Source organism: Aricia agestis, chromosome 2, assembly GCF_905147365.1.
Source record: "Aricia agestis chromosome 2, ilAriAges1.1, whole genome shotgun sequence".
In the NCBI taxonomy this organism is placed as follows: Eukaryota; Metazoa; Arthropoda; class Insecta; order Lepidoptera; family Lycaenidae; genus Aricia; species Aricia agestis.
The window spans coordinates 9,494,752-9,518,441 of NC_056407.1; the positions used below are offsets into that span (position 1 = coordinate 9,494,752).

Sequence of the window (23,690 nt, forward strand, 5' to 3'; positions counted from 1 at the left end):
TACTTTTCGCGTGTAATGTACTCACATCGATAAATTTAACTACAGGAGAGTTTTGTGTAAGTATGTAATTTTATTTGTTTTAAAAACTGTTTACGTACATTGTTAACAAAGTCACCTAAAATTAGTCAGCTGAGTAACGCGACAAGTTGTCACCGAACGTCAGTGTCTGCCAGTACAGACTTCGCGAGTCAACGTCCTCGGAGGATGTTAATAAACTTATACCACCTTATACCCCAGTAGACCTTATACCCCCACATTTATACGTGGGAGAGCCATGCTTCGGCACGAATGGGCCGGCTCGACCGGAGAAATACCACGTTCTCACAGAAAACCGGCGTGAAACGTTAGTGGATTAATACTGTTTTTCCACTCCGGCCAACTAAACGAATCAACTAGTTGCTCTAGAGTTTATGTTACTAAGCTAAACAGGTTGCTACCTGCTGCTTAGTACACCTTAGCTGATGATTCCACGACATCTTATCATCCACGAGTCACGACATCTGTCTATAATAATATATTTAGTTATGTTTACAGTTCAATACAATGACTATACGTTAATCAAGATCGAAATCGTGATCTTTCAATCACGATTAATTCTACTTAAGATAAATAGATAACTTAACTTAGAGTCTTAACACAACTCTGTCTCACAGAAAACCGGCGTGAAACAGCGCTTGCGCTGTGTTTCGCCGAGTGAGTGAGTTTACCGGAGGCCCAATCCCCTACCCTATTCCTTTCCTTACCCTCCCCTATTCGCGAAACCAGCGAAAGCGCTGTTTCACGCCGGTTTTCTGTGAGACAGAGTTGTGTCAAGACTCTAAGTTAAGTTATCTATTTATCTTAAGTAGAATTAATCGTGATTGAAAGATCACGATTTCGATCTTGATTAACGTATAGTCATTGTATTGAACTGTAAACATAACTAAATATATTATTATAGACAGATGTCGTGACTCGTGGATGATAAGATGTCGTGGAATCATCAGCTAAGGTGTACTAAGCAGCAGGTAGCAACCTGTTTAGCTTAGTAACATAAACTCTAGAGCAACTAGTTGATCCGTTTAGTTGGCCGGAGTGGAAAAACAGTATTAATCCACTAATCGGAAATATTAGAATCGGAGGAAGTTAAGGGTGGGTTGCACCAACTAACTTTACATAGTTAAAGTTAGTTGGTGCAACCCACCCTTAACTTCCTCCGATTCTAATAACTATAACTTTAACCATAACAATATGTCAAATGAACTGTCAAATCCCTAGTAAAAGTCCATAATGGACGCCATATTTGACGATAACCTTAACCTTAACTATAACTACGTCTCTGGTGCAACCAACCCTTATAGTAGGGGAGGTAGTGCTATCGTTTGCTAAGTCATTTCATACCGACCAAATTTTTGTCCAGCGGTAGCTTAATATTTATCAATCAATATAATCAGCGTCAGTCGCCGCACCCGTGGTGGGATGTTAACTGAGAGTATTTCAAAGTTGTAAAAAAAATAATTGCGAAAAGTGATTTTATACCGAATGAAATTTTTATGGATGATTATTGAGGTCATGCTTAACCAAAAATGCACCGTCAGCCGTATCGCAGACGGGGGATTTAACGTCAGTCGCGTTACTGAACTATGTTAAAAAAATTAAAATATAAAGTCATTTCATACCGTACAAAATTTATACAGGTGAATGTTGATACCTTTTTAATAATAAAGACCACCGTCAGTCGTTAATATGCGGGTGGAAAGCCCGTCAGCCAGCGATATAAGCTATAACCAATATACTACTTCGCGCTCAATGTATCCTGGGGCGTCGCGTAGACGACATTTCCACCTGCAAATATTCAGCTGACGGCGATTTTCGTTTGAATTAACCATAAAATTGTCTCACATAGCAATTTTAAGTAATTAATTCGATAGTCAATATTTGTGAAGAAGAATTATATACATTTTACTTTAAAAGCGCCATCTGTTGTTATATACTAAAACTAAAATAGCACCTACCAAACCTAAACGTGTATAATCTAGATATGACCTTTATTGGGTGCGAATTGGGATCTTTTTAATGTCAATTCAATACGATTTCCAACAACAACTTTGAGATACTCTCAATTTTTATTCCACCCATACTGCAGTAGCTGACGATCAAAACTCTTATGTATTAATAGAATAGTATAATTATTGTTACGATTTTCGCTCGGTATGAAATGACTTTTTAAAATGAGCGCGACCTCCCCTACTATTAGGGTATCAGAACATTTTTCGGTGGTCATTTTGTTTGTTCCCATAATAAATTTCAGGGCTTTTTCTAAAATCTGAAAGTCTATACTGCTTAATGATGGGACCATTAAACCGAATTTCAAATAATGGGACATGTCACATGAGTAGTTGGACTTTAAACTTCTCTTATCCCTTTGATTAAATACCTACTACTACACATATATAAATCAGTTGTAATTTACTTCTTGAAACTCCATTAATTAAGGAAACTTTATGGTCAGACATAAACATTAAATTTACAGAGGCTCGCTATAAAATCTTAGTTTTGCTTGACATTAATTGCTGAATCTTGGACATAAAATATTAAGGATTGTAAAATATATTAAGTATTAACCTTGCAATATAACTTTTACGCTACCTCCTAATATCACTTTTGTGATGTTTAGATCCTATTATAAGAAAAAAGAAGGTAACATAATTTAAGTTCAAACAAGAGAAACATACTTTTTCAGAAACGAGGATTAATACGCCATTCATAATCGGGAAAGATTTTAGGAGTTCAGAGTTGCAAAAAAACTACAACTTCGATTTTGTTCAAATATTGCAGTGTTTTTCAACCTTTTTCATGATGCGACTCCATGAAAAAATATTAAAATTTATATTGAAATTACCAGCTGCATACAAATTATAATGACATGCATCCCACTATCGTGATCAGGATCTGACACTGTTCTAACAATTAATATTAATGTATGACCTATTTAATTAATATTGCAAAGGCTAAACCTTTCAGTTGTATTCAAGTTGTCTAACCCATTCAGTTGTAGTCTGTCTAAATCCGAGGAGAAAATAGTTGGAAGTAATTTTCATTGGTATTTTTTTAATTTTCGAAGATGAAACTTCATCACATCATTTTAATTTACTTCTGTACATCAGGTAAATTTATTATTATATTTTATTAGTTTATTTTGGTTCAATATTATTATTTCGTTAATTCAGTACTATGTCATTTTTTTTATTTGCATGATGCATTCAATTCTCTTTTACATAAAGTTTATTATTGAGAGTATAAATAGTATAAATTACCCTTGCAAAATGATTAATGATTCTGATTAATTGATTATGCTCTTACAATCATTTAACTTACTGCAATCGTGTAGTGTAATTGAAGACGAACACATTATGACACATTTTGTAACATACGGACATTTACACATTTTTCCCTTATAATTTGAAAAAAAACTTGTAACTTATCTGCTTCATCACCTAGCTAATACATATTCTGGCTACACATAAAAAGCATAGTTTTTAGGGTTCCGTACTCGAAGGGTAAAAACGGGACCCTATTACTAAGACTTCGATGTCTGTCCGTCTGTCCGTCTGTCTCTCTCCAGGCTGTAACTCAAGAACGGTAATAGGTAGAGTTTAAATTTTCACAGATTATGTATTTCTGTTGCCGCTATAAGAACAAATACTAAAAACACTATAAATTTAATATTTAAGGGGGGCTCCCATACAACCATCGTGATTTTTAAATATTTTTTGCTCGGTATCAATGATGATAACAGCCAACAGGTAGCCACCTGAAATGTTCAGAAAACACTCAGTTTCAATAATACTTTAATCATAAAATTTAAATAAAATTAATAATTAAAATTTAAATAAAACTGCTCACAAACAGAAAACACATTTTTTCCTATTTTTGCTCTATAGTGTTCAGTTAAAATCATTTTTCCGGCCCTAAACAGCCTAAAGCCTCCATTTATGCAAAAAAACGCATTTTTTTACCGTTACTTACCGCGTTCCACTTACGTCTTCAAATATTATGTTTTTCGCTTAAGGGGGCGACTACCCTAAAGTGTCGATTTTATAATTCATTTTTATACTTGAAAATAAGCCCCGAATTGTTTCTTTTTCTAGAATTACATACTACATGATATTTCCGAGAATTCGATCTGAGCAAAAACACGATATCTTAAAATTTTCTCGATAGAAAAAAATCACAAATATGTATCTAATTTTCACGAATTTTTCATTTATTGCCATAACCGTGCATTGAACTAAGTCAATATTTTAACACATTGTATAAAATTCTATCATTGAGAGATCGACCTAACGGATTTTTAAAATGTTGTATATTTGTCGAGAGAGAAAAAACTAATTTGGCGATGAATCCGCGTCGTTCTTTTTCACCTGGCATATGAAAGACGGGCGTGAGTGTGAAGAGAGAAGGACGATGTTAGATTTTTGGGGTTAGTCGCCCTCTTAATTGAAATTATTACGCATTTGTAAGTATGAACGGTACTTACTAATTCTGAAACGGCTCATAAACTACTCTAAATAACTTTATCTTAGAATCTGTGACGTAATTGGTAGAAACGCTTTCTAAAGGTAAAGTAGGTTATGGTTGCGAAACCAAAATAGTATCTTTCGTTTTGCCAAAATTATGTATTATGTAGAGCTGCAGTGATTGTTAACCTGTGGAGGTTCACGGAGCTTCTGTAATTGGTCGCCAAAGTTTGAGAAAAATATTTAAATAAAAAAATCAGCCAAGTGCGTGTTAGACTCGCGCAAGGGCGTCGCCAAGGGGGGGGCAAAGAAGGGCAGCTCCCCCCCCCCCCCCTAGAGATTCTAAAAAATGTGCCAAATATAATGCAAAAAACGACCACTATAAATTTAAATCTGATAATAAAAAAAAATACAATGTTAATATGACCTATTGACAAGTTTTTTATTGCATAGTCAAGAGCTCGTGCTCGTAGCTTTATACATTGGACTCTGTACTGTCACAGAATATATATTTATATAGTACTAAGATACTATTTTTACAATCGCTGTAAATGTAAGGCTCGTAGTACAAGTGAAAACCTTCATGTGCTGTCGACTTTACCTACAATTCATACCTACTTTTCTCATTCGTAGAGAATGAGAAAAGTATGAATTGTAGTAGGTAAAGTCTACTTGACTATTTCGTGAATATTAAATGTGCCTTTGTGTTGCAGTTATTGATATCGAGCAAAAATAGCAAAAAATCACGTTTGTTGTATGGGAGCCTCCCCTTAAATATTTAATTTATTTTGTTTTTAGTATTTGTTGTTATAGCGGCAACAGATATACACAATTTGTGAAAATTTCAGAAGTCTAGCTATAGCGGTTCTTGAGTTACAGCCTGGAGACATACAGACGGACTGACATCGAAGTCTTAGTAATAGGGTCCCGCGTTTTTATCCTTTGGGTACTTTTACCCTAAAAAGTAAGATTACAAGCATTCGAATATATTAGTTAGGAGATTCTAGGACTACTCTTTATCATTTCGTCAAACTCTCGCAAGTCTTTATTACAAAATCTCTTTTTGTCTAGTTATTGTGGAGTCTTCAAAGGATCACGATGTGATGATAGAGCCTATCGACTACGGCTCCGTGAGCTACTTCACTACGGGAGTGAAGAAGTCGATCATCTGCAGAGGAGTCAACAAAAATCAAAAAGTAAGTCCTTCTCTAGTCTATATCTGTGAGTGTAATTTGGAACAAAACAGAGTTTTAATACTTTAAGGGTGTGTATTTTTTTTTTTATGAAATAAGGGGGCAAACGAGCAAACGGGTCACCTGATGGAAAGCAACTTCCGTCGCCCATGGACACTCGCAGCATCGGAGAGCTGCAAGTGCGTTGCCGGCCTTTTAAGACGGAATAGGGTAATAGGGGAGGGTAAGGAAGGGAAGAGGGGAGGGTAGGAAAGGAAAAGGAATAGGGGAGGGTAGGGAAGGGAATAGGGTAGGGGATTGGGCCTCCGGTAAACTCACTCACTCGGCGAAACACAGCGCAAGCGCTGTTTCACGCCGGTTTTCTGTGAGAACGTGGTATTTCTCCGGTCGAGCCGGCCCATTCGTGCCGAAGCATGGCTCTCCCACGTATGTGTCCTTGTATAGAGTTCACTGTGAAAGTGGCAGTTCTGAAAGAGCATTTTTTTAATAATTTGTATAGGCAAGCGTTCTAGCGTCAGGAATTTGTCCATAGTCTTTCAGCGCTACTACTTTCACAGTGAAGTCTATACAGGGGACTCGTTCACACCCTAGATTATTATCGCTTAGTTTTGTAACACCCTATATAAATAAAAATGAATTCTCAATTTTCTGAGTCTTGGTAAAACTCGAAGACGGCTGAACCGATTTGGCTATTTTTATCTTGAAATGTTCGTGGAGGTCCAGGAATGGATTATATTTTAAGACAATTAAAGTGATACGAAGTTCACCGGGCCATCAAGTATTTAAAATATCATAAAAGCAAAACTTTTTGTAAAATTTGTCGTATTGTATGTTTCTGAGAAAATTTCGAAATAACCACACGAAAAGTCTTATTGTTTACAACGGGATTACAAGAGGTGTAACTATTATTATTATAATTTAAACACTAAAAATACAATCTAAAATATACAAATATATATACAAACTTAAAGTATAAAGCTATAAAAAGAAAAGCTTCCCCAGGTCGTCCCCATGTGTCTGAGATAATTTTAATATGCAATTCCATCTGCCTAAAAAAAGGAAGTATTAATGGGTATCCATCTAAAGGAATAAAAATATATATATTTTTAGTTACTTTGTTTTCCCTTCTCTGAGTTACAATATGATAGAGAATAATAATTCATGCTTATGTAAAGCAATTATTATTACGTATGTTATTTTTTGTGTCTATTGTGATTTTTGCTTGCTAATCCTTATTATTTTTGATTGACAATAGTATTACATAAGCCTGTCTGTCACACATGGTAATCATAACACATTATGTATTCTCAATTGTTATTTGTTCATTATATTTTGTGATGTCTTAATAGAAACAAAAACAATGAGCATTGTCCAAAAAAAATCACATGTTTTTTTATATATTTTTTTTCGTTAAAATAGGGTATTTTAAGAATATAAATTAAATAATTTTGAAATTCATTGGCTAGTTTTTTCTCAATAAATTTTTAAAGATTCGCTCTGACGTCATCATCGGCGGCCAATAATTGACCTCTGCAGTATGTTTTTTCCTTTCAATCTTATTTATAATGGCTGGTTCGTCAAATGCAAGTTCTCATTATGTGAAAGCTGATACGAGAAGCTTACCAAAAGTTCGAACGTAATGTTGGTCGAATTTATTGCTAATTTAACGCCATTGAAGGTCAAACAAAGCTTAAACATATTTGTTCAAAAATATAAGTAACTAATGGGTATTTTTTTTCCTTTATATACAGAAAAACGATCACTGACCTTATTCCTCGAAATGTTTTTGTAATGAGCAAAATTAAAAAAAAATGGACAATCCCCATTGGCGTATTTATTCTTATCGATGACTGTAAAGATATACGGATTATAGGCTTAAATGTATAAACGCTTAAAATTAAAATAAGCAAGGATAAGATGAAAAAAATATAAAATATGAAAATATGGAAACGAATGTAAAGAGTAAGGTACCTGCAGCATAAAACGTTTAATTAAAAATCTTGTAACCTTTCTTTATTATTTGTATTTTTTGTATGTTTACCTACTACACTCTGCTACTACATTTATCCGATAGATATAATATTTTGAAACTGTATCAAGTGATACTTGATCCAACATGACAGGTATATCAAAGATCTTTGGCAGAAAACAACCCTTGTATTATAAAGAGTAGATACTACTTAATATTTTAATAATTCCGTTCCTCTTGTATTTTAATAACTAATAAGAATATATATGTGTTTATTCATAATGTAAAATTATATAACTATTTTTGTAAATCTATACATAATAATATTATAAAACAAAGTCGCTTCTTTTCCCTCATGTCTCTTTGTTCCCTTTAATCTTTAAAACTACGCAACGGGTTTTAATGATTCTTCCTTCCTCGATAAATGGTTCCTTCCTTCCTTCCTCGATAAATGGGCTAACACTTTCAGTGTTAGCCCATTTATCGAGGAAGGCTATAGGCTATATTTTATCACGATAAGACTAATAGGAGCGAAGAAATAGAGGAAAATGTGGAAAAACGGGGAAAATTATTTGAAAGGGCTAACTTGAACGCGCTAATTTCAGGAATTACTGGTCCGATTTGAAAAATTCTTTCAGTGTTAGTCCATTTATTGAGGAAGGCTATAGGCTATATTTTATCACGCTAAGACTAATAGGAGAATGTGGAAGAAACGGGGGAAATTATTTAAAAGGGCTTACCTCGCGAACTATTGGAGCAATTTTTATGTTATTTGGCACAGATAAGAAGTAGACCATGTGAAGGATCATAGGCTATCGATTTTAATCATTTTACAGTGGCTATATATTTTATACCCATGCGACGCCGAGGCGGGTCGCTATTAGGATTAGAATTTTGAATTTTTTTGATAAAAGGTGGCCCGTACGAGTTTCTTACGCCGGTTCTTCCACTCGAGCTAGTCCGGAACCGATAATAGGCACAAAATATTTTCTTTTTTATATACTGCTTTTCCAGGTGGAATGGGTGGACCCCTCCGGGAAGGTAGTACCTCGTCAGGGTACGAAGCGGGTGTACGGCCAGGAGCACTTCGTCCCCTCGCTGAAGTCGCGAGTCCCGGCGCTGGTCCTCACTCTCTCACGGACAACGGTGTCTGACACTGGTATCTGGACCTGCCGCTCTGGGAATGTACACCGTGAAGTCTCCATATGCGTCATTGGTATGTTTAGTTTTAGTTCTTCGAAACGGTACGGTAGAATAACAGGCAACATCTAGACATAAGTATTTTTGCCTCTGATTACGTAAACAAAAATGCCTGCCTCTGGTAGTAGGTGCAAGAATCTGTTAAAAGTTAGTTGATAATAATATTATATAGATCGAGAGCCCTACAACTGCACAGGGCCTGTAGACAAGTGGCAAAGCGCTAACGCTAACGCTAACGCAAGCGCTAAAATGTATGCGATTTGACATAAGTCATCGCTTCGCCTTCGCTAGCGAATACTAATGTCAAATCCATACACGCGTTAGCGTAAGCGTTTTGCCACTTGTCTACAGGGGCAGGTTTATCACAGAAAGTAACGTGATTTTTCATTACAGAAGTTAGCGACAGTCTAAAGTTTGATTGGTAACACGCATTTTTATACGGTTTAAACCAAACCGATACATTGCAAAGTGTGCACCGGCCACATTCGCCTCAGCATGTTTATATACTCTAAGCAACGTCAGAAGCTGTTGCGATCTGCAAAACAGTCTCAAGAATAAATTAATTATTATACTCGTGTTTCCACGGTCTCATTAATGTCATTTACGATTTATGTATTAGTTAGAAGCCTTTGAAGCTATACTTGGAATATAATAATGTAATATTATCGTTGCAAAGGTTGCATATTGTTATGCAAAAAAATTATTATTAATTAATAAGTGGATATTGTCATAAATGCAAATCCAAATGTACCTAATATTAAAGAGCTGCGAAAGTAATTTTCTTAAATTTCAAGTATTTAAAATTTCTTTAGGTCTTGTAAAAGAACATCTATGAATATTTTCTATCACCAAAAATTGAGGTTCTCGCGCGAAAAATGAATTATTCCTGGGCGAAAGGACTTCTTTCGACCAAGAAAATTGTTATGGTGCAAAGTTTAAATTAAAATAAGTACTTTCTAGTTGACAAAGGAACAGGTATTACCATAACATACAATTTTAAATGCATTATTAAATCTAGCAATATCCTGTGAAAATACACAAACTTTTAGTACCTTAGCATGTCTATTCGAAAACTACGTTAAATTTCAAACTTAAGTATAATATTATTATAATAACAAATTATAAATAATAATTATGATAATTAGTTACAAATAAAACTAATTACCATTTATACACATAGGTGACATAACACAATGCAATGATGTCACTCGGCTGCATTTTTAAAACAAAAAAAATCTTAACGTAGAGCTACATTTTAACTTAAATTCAAAGCCACATAACCTGGTCTTGATCTAGCTATTTTAGCCGCCCCGGGAAAAGTTAATCTCACTATTCCTTTGTTCAGATCCGGCGGAGTTTGTTAGCACGTCAACCGAGATAACCGCCGATAGAGGCCGGTCCATCACACTCTCGTGTCAGGCCAAAGGTGACCCGGAACCGAGAATCGTCTGGTACAGGAATGGGGATGTTATAACTGGTAAGTTGGCAGAAGTAACAAGCTGCCAGACGAGTACTCTAGGGCCTAGGCCAGTGTTCCGCAAAGGGTTCCGCCGCATACTTTTGCCAGTGGTTGGTGTGCCACAAAAAATGACGTAATTATTTTTACATACCTAGATAATATTCCTAGTTTATAAGAACCAAAAAAGGCAACATCTCAGGACGATCGACAAAAGGAATGTTAATTGGGAACAGATCACGCTCGTACAGTGTACACGCCGATTAATTTGTGGTGTATCTCCAAAAATTTTCATTTTTCTAGGTGTACCTTGAACACAAAAAGTTTGCGGTACACTTTAAATATGCTTACGTTCTAGTGTGAAAGCGGTTACATAATATTTTTATGTGGTAGCCAATGATATTCTATGTTACTAACGTAACTAGATTGGAAGTTTACGGTAGCAACGCGTTGCCACTTCGAAGATGCCTGCAGGCATATCTCACATACATAATGACATAATAATAATACTCCCCACACCGGTTTCGGTGACGGTGGCCGGTTTCATTGAAACCAGGCCAGGTACGCAGGAGTAATTTTATAGTGCTCAAGTGTGTGCGCAGTACACAAGAGCACTCTCTATTCCTTTTACTCTCATAACCCAGTGGGACGGAAGACCGACACGACTGGCGAGAGATCAGGCGCATGACCGACTTTTTACATGCCCATCCGACGCATGGATCATCTTACTTGTCAGACAATCAGGTGATCAGCCTGCATTGTCCTAACCAAACTTGGAAATAACATGTTTCCAACGCGGGATTCGAACCCACGACCTCCGGAGTCGAGAGCGACGCTCTAACCACTAGACCACGGAGGCGTCAACATAATGACATAAGGAATATATGACTTGACATTGTCTTTTGAACAAAAAAGTGGTTACGCATTTCTGAGAATCTTTTGTAAGACATTGCTACTCTAGTATTTTAGAAACTCATTGGTGGTAGCTATGTATATCTTGAATATTACTATTAGGACATAATCCATAAGAACAGCGGAATCCATACTTATGTAATACAAGATGACGCCCGCAACTCCGTTGCGCCAAAACTCGTTTATCGTGCTGGAACCGTACATTTTTTCGGGACATGATATCCTTTCCCGGGACTCAAAGTTTCTCCATGCCAAATTTCAGCAAAATCGGTTCAGCCGTTTGGGCGTGAAGAGGTAACAGACAGACAGACACACTTTCGCATTTATAATATTAGTATGGATTATGAATGCCAAATGTGTGTGTCTGTTACCTCTTCACGCCCAAACGGCTGAATCGATTTTGCTGAAATTTGGTATGGACATACTTTAAGTCCCGAGAAAGGACATTGGATAGTTTTTATCCCGGAAAAATGTACGGTTCCTTCCTTCCCGCACGATAAACGAAATAAGGCGCAACCGTACCGCAACGGAGTTACGGTTGTTATCTTAGTATAAAATTATCTTGAAGACGAACGAATTAATAACTCAAGAACTCTAATTCAAAGTTTTCCAACATCATCCGCCCGCTTAAAATCGCTGTTGTATCAACAAGATACAACAGCGATAATAACGGTTCTTCGGCAAAGGTTATAAAGTTTTTGTTTAATCATTTCAGACCAAACGAACCCCACGAAATACAAGATAATGCGAAAGTTCTCCCATGAAGGATTTGAAGGTCTCTTAACAATCGTTGCTTTGAACAGCCAGGATAGCGGCGTATATACGTGTGGATCCATACAGGAGAACCCCATACTGCCGGAGTGTGCCCTCAATAAAAACTTGAATGTTACCCTTCATGTGAATTGTAAGTACTCTTGTGATTAAGAAGGATTCTTTAGAATTCTAATGCTAATACTTATTACTAACTCAAAAGTTCTTAAGTATGTACTATATGTATGGATAGAAAATTACGCATATCCAGACATCCGGGCCGCAGTTTATACGTGGGAGAGCCATGCTTCGGCACGATTGGGCCGGCTCGACCGGAGAAATACCACGTTCTCACAGAAAACCGGCGTGAAACAGCACTTGCGCTGTGTTTCGCCGAGTGAGTGAGTTTACCGGAGGCCTGAATTCCCCTACCCTAATCCCTTCCCTACCCTCCCCTATTCCCTTCCCTTCCCATCCCTACCCTCCCCTATTACCCTATTTCCTCTTAAAAGATCGACAACGCACCTGCAACTTTTCTGATGCTGCGAGTGTACATGGGCGACGGAAGTTGCTTTCCATCAGGTTTCATAAAAAAAAGTCTACAACAAAACACATGAATCACGATGCAATGTGTACCTACTAAACGAAATTTGAAAAGGTATCCTATTAAGAAGTGAGCACACTGAGACGGGCCGTGCCGGGGCTCATCGCAAAAATGTGTGCACAGTGTGCTCACTCCTTTAACGTATAGGCTTAGCCGGTATATCACAGCAAAATGTATGATTATTTTGCTCCTGTTGAGCCACAGGCGACATTTACAGATATTATTGTAACCATACAAATATTTTTTCTCACTTTGGAATGCTTATTGTAACAAATAGCTCTATTAGTGTGTGTGAGCACAAAAGTGACTAATACTATAGACTAACTAAAGCTAATCGATAGTTCGGAAGTACTGGCCTTGGCTTCATGGTCCATGATCATGGTCAAACGGTGTAAATGACCGCTTCGCTGTATTAAATTATTCGTGCCTAAACGTTCAAGGGCTTCGTAAGGGTCAATTCAGACCGCAACGCGACGCGTAGATGCATTTCTGTATGGATTTGACCACGATTTGACAGATTTGCAAGACGTCTCACGCAATTGAAGTCTGTCAATTCAATACTTTAGAAACGCATGTACCCGTCGCGTTGCGATCTGAATTGACCCTAAGTGACATCTGGTGTGCTGAAAATAAAAATAAAAAATAAAAACTAAAGTTTAACATTCAAATCAAGTACTTACCTAGTACTTCAAACAATTAAAGATTACAGATAATTCTAAGGGTTACCTGTATTGTCTGCACCACATGCAAAGTCATCAAAAGGTTTTTTTTGATGAGCTCGACATGGCTCTCCTATGGTTTGGGTGCTAAAAATATTATAGACTATAGTAAATGATGAGAAACACCAAGGACCATGAAAATAAACTTATTAAAAAATATGTAGTACCTTACCTATCACGCGCACCTCTAAGTCGAGCTATAAACGAATCATTGTCTGGGATGGAATAGCTCAATGATTTTATATTAATTATCGTTTTCATGCCCAAAAATATGTTCAAATGTTGTTTATTATGATTTCATGAACACTATTTACGCATCTACATCCGCTGACATTATTTTTCTTTTTTCTTCTTCTTTTCCTTTGTCATGTCGTTTGTTCTTTATATTTATAATTTTGACATATTAAGTAAGATGGAAATTATTAGGCATGCATTTATTAATAATTATTATGACAAATTATATTTAAGAATGTATCCTAAATTAACATTTGCACGTCGAGAAAATTGACAAAATATGTGAAGCACTGTTAGAATTATAGTAACACCTTATTGTACCATATTTATGCAAATAAAGAATATTATTATTATTATTAAGGTTTTTCGTTTTTTGAATGACAGTTTTGTATCAACTCCCGAATGCAACGTACTATCGGAGAAATCGATTCAGGACAGAATTGAACCTAATTTGGTTGGGCTCTCTCAAAATCGACTGACAGATCAAGATCGACTTGATATAATTATATCAAATATATTACGTACTTATATTCAACTATAATATAATTATTATATATTTATAGTTTATATTACATGTAATATATAAATTATTTATGGTATGTAATATGTATTTTATTTAAAGTATACTTTATGCAATATTTATATAAGTTGATAAGTATAATTTATTTGATAAGTTTTTCTTTTTCCTGTTTTGTAACTTGACCGGCACCTACACGATTTTGTTCCCGTATCGCCCAAAGGTTGACTGGTAGATAATGCCATTAGATTTTTTTTTTATGAAATAAGGGGGCAAACGAGCAAACGGGTCACCTGATGGAAAGCAACTTCCGTCGCCCATGGACACTCGCAGCATCAGAAGAGCTGCAAGTGCGTTGCCGGCCTTTTAAGAGGGAATAGGGTAGTAAGAGAGGGTGGGGATGGGAATGGAAGGGAATAGGGGAGGACAGGGAAGGGAATAGGGGAGGACAGGGAAGGGAATAGGGTAGGGGATTGGGCCTCCGGTAAACTCACTTACTCGGCGTAACACAGCGCAAGCGCTGTTTCAGGCCGGTTTTCTGTGAGAACGTGGTATTTCTCCGGTCGAGCCGGCCCATTCGTGCCGAAGCATGGCTCTCCCACACATAAATTTATTTACATTAAGTCCACCTTTGTACTTTTATGTGCATAAAGTTTTTTAAATAAGTAAATAAAAAAATCGATCATAAAAGGACCGCCATCTGCCTATGAATCATTTTCTCTAATAGTAGGTACATAATATTTTTTCATATTAATTATTACCAAGACAAATGACAATAACACTGCTTTGTTAAGAATCACTTATTGTATGCAAAGCGTTTGTTAATTGTTTAAAAAGTGTAATTTTATTCCAAAACAAAAACTTTGCAGATCCGCCATTCTTTGAAGTCGAAAATGAAACCGCTTTGGTACCAGGAATGGAAAACAAAAGGTATTTGAACCCTAAAAACTTTCAAGTATTTTTTACTTGCCCCAGGCCATTGTTAAAATTAATTATTACTTAAATGTTTATATATTTTGTCAAGCGATTAATATTATAACAATGACGCTAGACTAGCCCTCGCTTACGCAGTTCGCTAATCTTTACATAAGTGAGTCCTAATAATAAACAATTAATTATTTCAGCGTCGACCTAGTGTGTTCAGCAAATGGTTATCCAGCACCAAAGTACAGGTGGTTCAAAGACATCGGGAACATGCTAAGCGAGTACCCTAAAGACGACACCCAGAACGATGACAAATCTGTCTTAACTATAACCGCAACCGAATTTACTTTCGGCCAACGATATATTTGCCGAGCCTCGAATATGTACGGAACGGTAGAAAAAACATTCGAAATCTACAAAATGGGTCCTCCGGAAAAACCGAGTGATGTAAGTACGTTTAAGTATATGTCAATATTGTTCTCCCCATGTTCTCCCTATTCAAAACATTGTTTATAACGTTCGAAACTGTCAAATGTCAATTTATGGTATTGAAGGTTAAACAAGAAAAGAAGGAAAATGAACACGAATGGCAAAAAGTTACAATTTTGCACTGACCTCCATTAAACAAGTACGCTGGACTTATGATACCCACCTGCTTTTTGTGCCTATTTGAAGCGGAATCAACGCCCCCAATGCGGGGGAAGAGAACTAAATCTGACGTAAATTGCAAATGACCGCTTAATCGCTATTGGTTGTAGAAACTAGTATTAGTTCCAAATACTCCCACTACTGCTATCAGCGCCAATATGGCGACTTTCAAACGTCATTTTTACGTCAAATTTAGTTCTCTTCCCTCGCTTTGGGGGCGCTGATTCCGCTTCAAATAGGCACAAAAACCAGCAGTCATTTCAAAGGGTATCGTAAGTCCTGCGTACTTGTATATTGGAGGTCAGTGTAATTTTGTGAGTGAAAATAGTCACTCCTAAAATTTTGACGGACAATTTATAAATTACCTAAATCCCTTTTTAACCGACTTCCAAAAAGGAGGAGGTTATATGTTCGGCTGTGGAGTTTTCTTTTTTATTATTATTTTTTTATTTTTATTTTTGTATGTTCAACGATTACTCCGCCGTTTGTGAACCGATTTTCGAAATTTTTATTTTGTTGTATTAGGTTTCACTCCAATTTGGTACCATGTTCACAAAAGTGGTGACCTGATGATGGGATCCATGAGTAATCGAGGGAACTCCTCGAAATTTATATGGAAACATATGGTGATTTTGGTTTTATGAGAAGCATCCTAAGCATATGCTACCAAAACGCAAGATTTCGCAACGAGGTATACTATGGTTCCGAAGATACTAAGAGAACTCCGGATTCCTTATAGATACAAGTTTGGGGGTTTCGGCGCTGTTTTAAGAACTGAAAGCATATGCTACTATGCAAATTATATTCATCATCATCATCATCATCATCATTACCACGACAGGGTCACCAATGTCACCAAAATTGAACATAACAAATTCAACCTTAACTCGAAAGCGTAAGGCACACATTTGACATTACTTCTGAGAAGTAAGTTGCTTCGATAATAGGCGGCCGAGCCGCAGCGGCCAGGCCGCGGCTGCCATCGAGATAGTCATATGATATTTTTTATGGTAGTTGATACCTTAGTATGCAACCACCATAGACCACGCGCACCTGGGGCCGAACGGTGCCTCGAGTCGAACGGTGGGACCGGTTATAGATGTCCCAATTCGTACACCACATGTGGCCGCTCGGGAGTTGAATTTCGAGACCGGTTTCCTGCACGATATAATTTGTTGCTAATAGTTTGTGTTCTCAAAACTTCACACTCGAAATATTTCGTGTAAAGATCGCTCGAGTCATACAAATGCTATGGACCGGTAGATGTCCGAATTCGTACACAAATTCACCCTCCTATTGGTGGATATGTAGCAAAGTAGTGCATAGTTGTCAAATTAATAAATTACGAACAAATATTCGTGCTTGTGTTTCTTTTACAATATAATTCCCTACTTATAAGTTAATGTGTTTAATAGAAACTTAGTTAAATCACAGTAGCGTGTACAAATGTGAATTATGTGGAGTAGCTGAATTATGCCCGGTTTCTGAGGAACTTTTAACGGCAGTTTATTTATTCGTTAGCGCTATTGGTTCGATAAACTAAGAAAGTGCGTTTCTGAACATCGCAATGTAAGATAAACTCCGTTTAAGCGCAGGTTAACTTAACTGGCCAATGTGTGCCGTTTATCGATTTCATAACTTTATTTGACGTTTTGCTTCAAGCAAATTACATAAACTTTTAGGTTTTAGCTTATTATAAAATTGTCAGTTAAAATATTAAAATTAACATGATGAATACGAGCAGCTCATCAGAGTCTGATTTGAAAGTATTGGAGTTTATTTTTAATATTTGAGTACTTACCTAGAAACTTACGGCCGTTTTCAATAACGTATATCTACAATTATATAATAAAAATTATAAAGTTATAACCGTAAAAAATTGTTCAAAAGTACTTAAACAAAGGTATATTTTATTTTTGTTTCTTTTAACGAGTAGATACTCGAGTTTTTTTTTATTAAATTCGGTAGTGTAATTTTTGCTGACGCGATTCGCAAGTGGTAAGACCAAAAAAGTGCATTGTTTGGCCTAAACAAAGCAACTAAACTAACAAAATGAAAGAGCAGGCAGTCTTGTCTTTTCAAAGTACAAACAGATGTTGATTTGGTTCTCCGTTAGAAATATTATTGTGTTCTGTGATGTGGACTGTGGTTGTATGAAAACTACATAATAATATGTACTAGAGGTAAGTAAATGATTTGCAAATTTTGCAAATTGCAGCATTTTTATTCAGTGTGCATCTCATGAAAATTGAATATCGATTTTAAATATCCAATTTTATTAATTTATAACTAAAACAATGCTTATTTAATTATTTACTTACCCCTAAATAAAATATTCGTAGTATTCGCTTATTCGTAAATAAAACTAGTAATAATCCTAATTTAAAAATAGCAAATTTTAAAAGACCCATCTAACGGCAAATTATGGTACTGCTTATCTGTTTGATAGTGAACGGTTCGTTGCGTATTCAGAAACGCAGTGACAGATAACCAACGTTTATCCTATACAATACTAGCGGCCCGTCCCGGCTTCGCACGGGTGGACATTGATTTTTAAATATATTTTTTTTCAATCTTTATTTCTTAGTCAATCTTTATGTTAAAGTAAACGTGGTAAATGTAATGGTTGGAATAATTATTGTTACACTTGATTAAAATATAATTCAGTTATTATTATTAAATCTGGTAAATACTAACTAAGCTATAGCTGGTAAGTAATTTGGCCTGGTTTGTACCGGCGCAACGTTACTATTGCATATTTTTCACCGACTTCCAAAAAGGAGGAGGTTATATGTTCGGCTGTGGATATTTTTTTTTAGATTAAAAAGTAGGATAATAATTGTAATAGTCAGACATATGATATCGCGGACTTTTACGTTGATATTAATGTCCTCTATAACTTATAAGACTCTAGTACGTCACTTTGTGTCTATAATTTATAAAGCTTACAATATATGGAATATTTTGGTAGTTTTTTTACACAATTAACATTAATGTTAATACGGTTTCCTTTTTTCTCTCATTAAATAATTATAGGCTATAGCCTATGTTCAGCAGAAATAGTGTAGATTTAAAAATATGCATTAATTATACTTCCATCGGCATCGTGGGTATCGCAGACATCGTGGGTATCGCAGACACAATAGATCTTCAATAGTTGTTATGCTGGCAGCCGGCTGCCGCTATTGGAGATTTATAGTTATAGAAATTAATTATATTAGCACTCAAAAATAATAGTCATTCAAAACGTAATAAATTAATGAAGCACTATAATATTATCCCATCAATGAAGCGGCACCCGGCTGTCGCATAACTATTATATTATAAATCTATTGTGTCTGCGATTCTCATGATCGAGGTAATAATAATTAATATTTACGTGGACTCTCCAAGCGAGCACACCCGCGCGGCGCGCCTTGACGACGCCCAATTCGCAACGTGTAGCAGAAATCGTAATATTTTAATTTCGCCATAACATTAAAACCAAACGTCCAATTTTATCCATTCAAAGACCAAATATTATCTACATTAACTGAACTTAGTAATGAAATAATTTATTTTGATAAGAATTAATGCCATGAGTAAAATAAAGGCATTTAAATGTAGTCCAAAAACATTTCAAGATTTTCAATAAAAAAATGGTTATTGTGCCTCACTCAACATAGATAGGTATAGTGTGTCGCGGACTTTTTTGTAGATATTTGCAAGATCTACAATTACTTTCAACATTTTAGGGTATCTATCTTTTATAGTTTAGGCAGCGTACGCGAAAAAAGTAACATTTCTGGTTGATTTTTTACACCTTGCGTCCGAAAATCCCAAATATCTTACAGAACCCTACTTTTTTCCAAAATAAAATTTTGCCTTTGTTCAGCAGAATTAATGTAGGATTCCAATGGTAAAAGAATCTTTCAAATCGGTCCAGTAGTTTCTGAGCCTATTCAAGACAAACAAACAATCAAATCTTTCCTCTTTATAATAGTAGTGTAGATAACTTTATTGTATCAATAGCTAATGAAAGTTTAACTGGTAACTTCAGAAACAGGGCATTAGACTAGTAAAATTTTATCAGAACTTTTGTTCTATTATGTAGTTTATATACGTTTTAGGATAATTACGTTTATTATAATATGGGAACTGATTTTTTGAGCAGTCATTTAAATATTTGAGATGTTATTATGATCAGTTTAAAAAAAATTTGAGCAGTTATTTTTTTTTTTGGCGGTTGATTAATTATTGCGACTGTAAAACATGGACAGTAATAAAAAAATAATTGAGCAGTCCAATAACTGAATGAGCGGCAAAAATGATGGAATGAGCGGTTCGATAAATGAATGAGCGGTGAAAATGATGGAATGAGCGGTTCGATAACGACTTAACAGAAGGCCTACTTAACCACGGATACCGTAGCGGGGGGGGGGGGGGGGGGGGGGGCAGCAGCCCCCCGTCAAAACAAACACAATCCAGAAACTCCAAGAGTAGGTTAGGTCTTACTTTCGCTTTATAATGGTACGGAACCCTCCATGGGTGTGTTCGACTCGCACTTGGCCGATATTATTATATTTTACCGCCTCATTGTTTAAAGAACTGCTTAGAATGAGATTTCTTACTGACAAATTCCGATTCGTTACTGCCCACACGTAACCGCTCATTCATTAATTTTTACCGCTCATTTCATTATTCTACTGTTAAACTAGTTATTAAACGTGCCATTTATAATTTTTAACTTACCAAAACTGCAATTTACAACTGCCCCTTTAAATAAGTGCCTTATAATATTAATATTTAATATAATAAATAAGTACATCTTCTTATCTTTCTCGTGTCACAATGTTAGTTGCCTTACTCCTCCGAAACGGTTTTACTGATTATTGATTATACTCCTATTAATCCTTCGATCGTGGATTCTTGGAAACCTATTGTTATTCTATTGTGTGTCGCTCACCGGTGAGCTTGTAATAAGATACGTAGAATAATATACAGGTGTATTTTTCTACGTACGCGATAGTTTACTAGGTAACTAAAAAGAGTGAAATTATTATTTTTAACAAAAAATTAAAACCGACTTCCAAGGTAAAAACAATAATAACATCCTTTGAATAATATGAACTAAAAAGTATTAAATAATTTTTCCTATCTAATAGTGCCTTTTTCCGACTTCGGCTAAAACTCAACTATTTCTGTACTCAATCTTCATAATTTTGAAGTCGGTGCCAGTTAAAAAAGTTTCAAATATTCTGGCAGACTGAAGATTCAGCTAAGTATATCTGGTATCGACTTCAAAATGATGAAGATTGAGTACAGAAATAGTTGAGTTTTAGCCGAATTCGGAAAAAGGCACTATTAGATAGGAAAAATTATTTAATACTTTTAGTTCATATTATTTAAAGGATGTTATTATTGTTTTTACCTTGGAAGTCGGTTTTAATTTTTTGTTAAAAATAATAATTCAACTTTATTTCTTTTCTTTTTCAGGTAATTATTGAAAATGCAGCCGAAGATAATTTGGGAATAAAAATTACATGGAACGATCTAGTAAAATTTCCGATCGATGGTAAGCTTAGAACATTGCTAAAATATTTGTGTATGATTGGAAAATAATAGTGAAGTAATATAAAGTTATGCATAAATTATTACAGAAATAAACATACAATACAAGGAGTGTGCGGAGGGTGATGAACTGAAAGGAAGTGAATTTGATTTTAGAGACGCAGAAACTATGACAATAAACGATGTTATTTCCGATAAAGTTCCGCAAAGTTTTGACTCCGGTAAGTGCAATAGTAGGTAGCTGTTGGACAATATGCTTAACTAGATTATGTTAAGTTTAGCTCTGGACCAAATTATTGCAATTTGCAAGTCTGCTTTTTGCTTATGAAATCAATTTGTCCGATAGTGTTAACTGTTCCATAATGTAAGTTAAAACCACGAGGCTAGCTATAGAAAATAATTATCATTTTTACATTAATTATTATGAAGTTTCATAATCAGGTTCGTGGCTTAAACAAAAGTTTCAACCTCGTCTGTCGAGTGCCGACGTTGTCTCTTATTACCCCACTTCCTTTGTTGTTAATGATGAATAATATTCTAATAACGAAAACGCGATGTTGTTACAGTGAACACATTGCTATTGTTAGCAAGCAGTAGCGAATCCTTCCTCCTAGAAGTCCTAGACCTGTCTCGTAGATCCTTAGGATCAATTTACATTACCTAGAAAAGCATTGCGAAGAACATTTAAATGAACCTTTTGGAACAGGCAGCCCAACACCGCGGGTGGCAATTTTTTTTTAATGAAATAAGGGAGCAAACGAGCAAACGGGTCGTTGCCGGCCTTTTAAGAGGAATAGGATTACAGGGTAGGGGAGGTAAGAAAGGGAATAGGGAAGGGAAGGGTAGGGAATTGGGCCTCCGGTAAACTCACTTACTCGGCAAAACACAGCGCAAGTGCTGTTTCACGCCGGTTTTCTGTGAGCTCGTGGTATTTCTCCGGTCGAGCCTAGCCGGCTCATTCGAAGCATGGCTCTACCACGTATCTATCTACACGTAATTTTGTCAATTCAATGTTTATCGTCTTGTTTAATAAAGTTTAATTTTGAATGGATCGTTGCAAAATGCATTGCATTTGTCGACGCGTCCCGCTGCAATTGAACTATCCCTCCCTGTCCCTTCTTAAGCAATAATTATTCATAATCGGTATTTTGAATAAAAGGTTAATTTTGTGTTCAATTGCGTCACTTGGAATGAAAGACGCTGAACAAAACAAAAACGAACAAAAAGTTAACTGTCTGACAGCACCTTTATAATAAGTGTAATTTTAATTTATTAATGACAAAGCAGGAACTAAGGACTATTATTATAACAATGTCATTAACGACCGCCATGATCATCAGTGTTAACTGTTAAGCTGTTCAGAAAACGACCTATTGTTAAACAATGCATAGAAAGATACACTTTTTGCGCTTACTTTAGCTTACGCAACACTTTTTCTATTAATGTTACAAGATGCTTATCATAATACAATATGTTATTATGCTTAATATCGGAGCTTATGGTTCAGTACAACCAATGCGAAATTGTAAAGGAAAGGGACCTAATAGGTTTTTTTTTTAAATGAACTAGGAAACAAGCAGGCCTTATTGCCTCTTGGTAAGCGATACCTTTTTTTTGCTGAAGGCAGGTCAAGTAGCCCTGATGTCAGTGCGACCCTTGAAGATCTATTGTGAGTTGTGACTAAGCGATACCTCATACCCCATAAAATGCTAAGGGCTTTAGTTAGGCCTCCTTTCTGTCTGTCGGCGAAACACAACATAATATTTAGCGTTGCTTGTCGAGTATTTTCTGTAAAGGCTGAGCACCGAACTGAACTGAATTCCGACGACAATTCGTAACCATGTATGTATCCATACTTCCATACTAATATTATAAATGCGAAAGTGTGTCTGTCTGTCTGTCTGTTTGTCTGTCTGTTACCTCTTCACGCTCAAACCACTGAACTGATTTTGCTGAAATTTATCATGGAGATACTTTGATTCCCGGAAAAGGACATAGGATACTTTTTATTCCGGAAAAATGTACGGTTCCCGCGCGATAAGCGAATTTTGGCGCAACGGAGTTGCGGGCGTCATCTAGTATGGTTATACAATAAAATATAAAAAAAATAATTAATCTCTTTTGCAGTTGTTTCAGCAGTTCTGAAAGATTTACGACAAGAGGCCGCTTACTGTATAAGAGTTCGCGCATCAAATGAAGTTGGTGTATCCCCCTGGTCTGAGGTAGCAGTGGCCTCGACTACGAAGTCAGAATCTCTCGAAGACCATAAAAGCGAACCAATTGTATCTATACAGTCTAACACGTTTTTCTACGGTATATTTTTTGGCTGTGGCATAGGAATAGTTGCTGTGGCTTACATGTTTGCTATACGTCTTGTGTGAATTATAATAACTATTTTACAATAACTAAGTTTAATTTTATGTAAACACAGTTTGTTATATTATAATAGTAATAATATAACATCTTTTACTTATTATATTAAGTACTGTCATCATTTAATATAATAAGTTATAAG

The 23,690-nt window shown here is 35.8% G+C and overlaps 1 protein-coding gene across 3 annotated transcripts; it reads left to right on the top strand.

Annotated features, from left to right (window-relative positions):
• Positions 1-3,022: 3,022 nt before the first annotated feature.
• LOC121739905 (limbic system-associated membrane protein-like) lies at positions 3,023-23,592 on the top strand. Of its 3 annotated transcripts, none has more exons than XM_042132508.1 (10): positions 3,023-3,146; positions 5,571-5,695; positions 8,676-8,877; positions 10,207-10,338; positions 11,945-12,133; positions 14,923-14,983; positions 15,178-15,424; positions 21,101-21,179; positions 21,265-21,396; positions 23,303-23,592. In XM_042132508.1, the coding sequence occupies exons 1-10, from the start codon at positions 3,104-3,106 to the stop codon at positions 23,554-23,556; spliced, it is 1,464 nt and encodes a 487-aa protein (XP_041988442.1). In that variant the 5' UTR covers positions 3,023-3,103; the 3' UTR covers positions 23,557-23,592. The 3 variants fall into 3 exon arrangements, with proteins under 3 accessions (XP_041988442.1, XP_041988443.1, XP_041988444.1); XM_042132509.1 differs by having other exon boundaries at positions 23,312-23,592; XM_042132510.1 differs by having other exon boundaries at positions 23,315-23,592.
• Positions 23,593-23,690: the final 98 nt, after the last annotated feature.

What these genes read in the sequence shown, in the direction of transcription:
- LOC121739905 (XM_042132508.1), top strand. Translation starts at nt 3,104, where the DNA reads ATGAAACTTCATCACATCATTTTAATTTACTTCTGTACATCAG. An exon ending in AATTTACTTCTGTACATCAG is followed by an intron (nt 3,147 to 5,570) that starts GTAAATTTATTA and finishes CTTTTTGTCTAG; the next exon opens with TTATTGTGGAGTCTTCAAAG. An exon ending in CTCCGGAAAAACCGAGTGAT is followed by an intron (nt 15,425 to 21,100) that starts GTAAGTACGTTT and finishes TTTCTTTTTCAG; the next exon opens with GTAATTATTGAAAATGCAGC.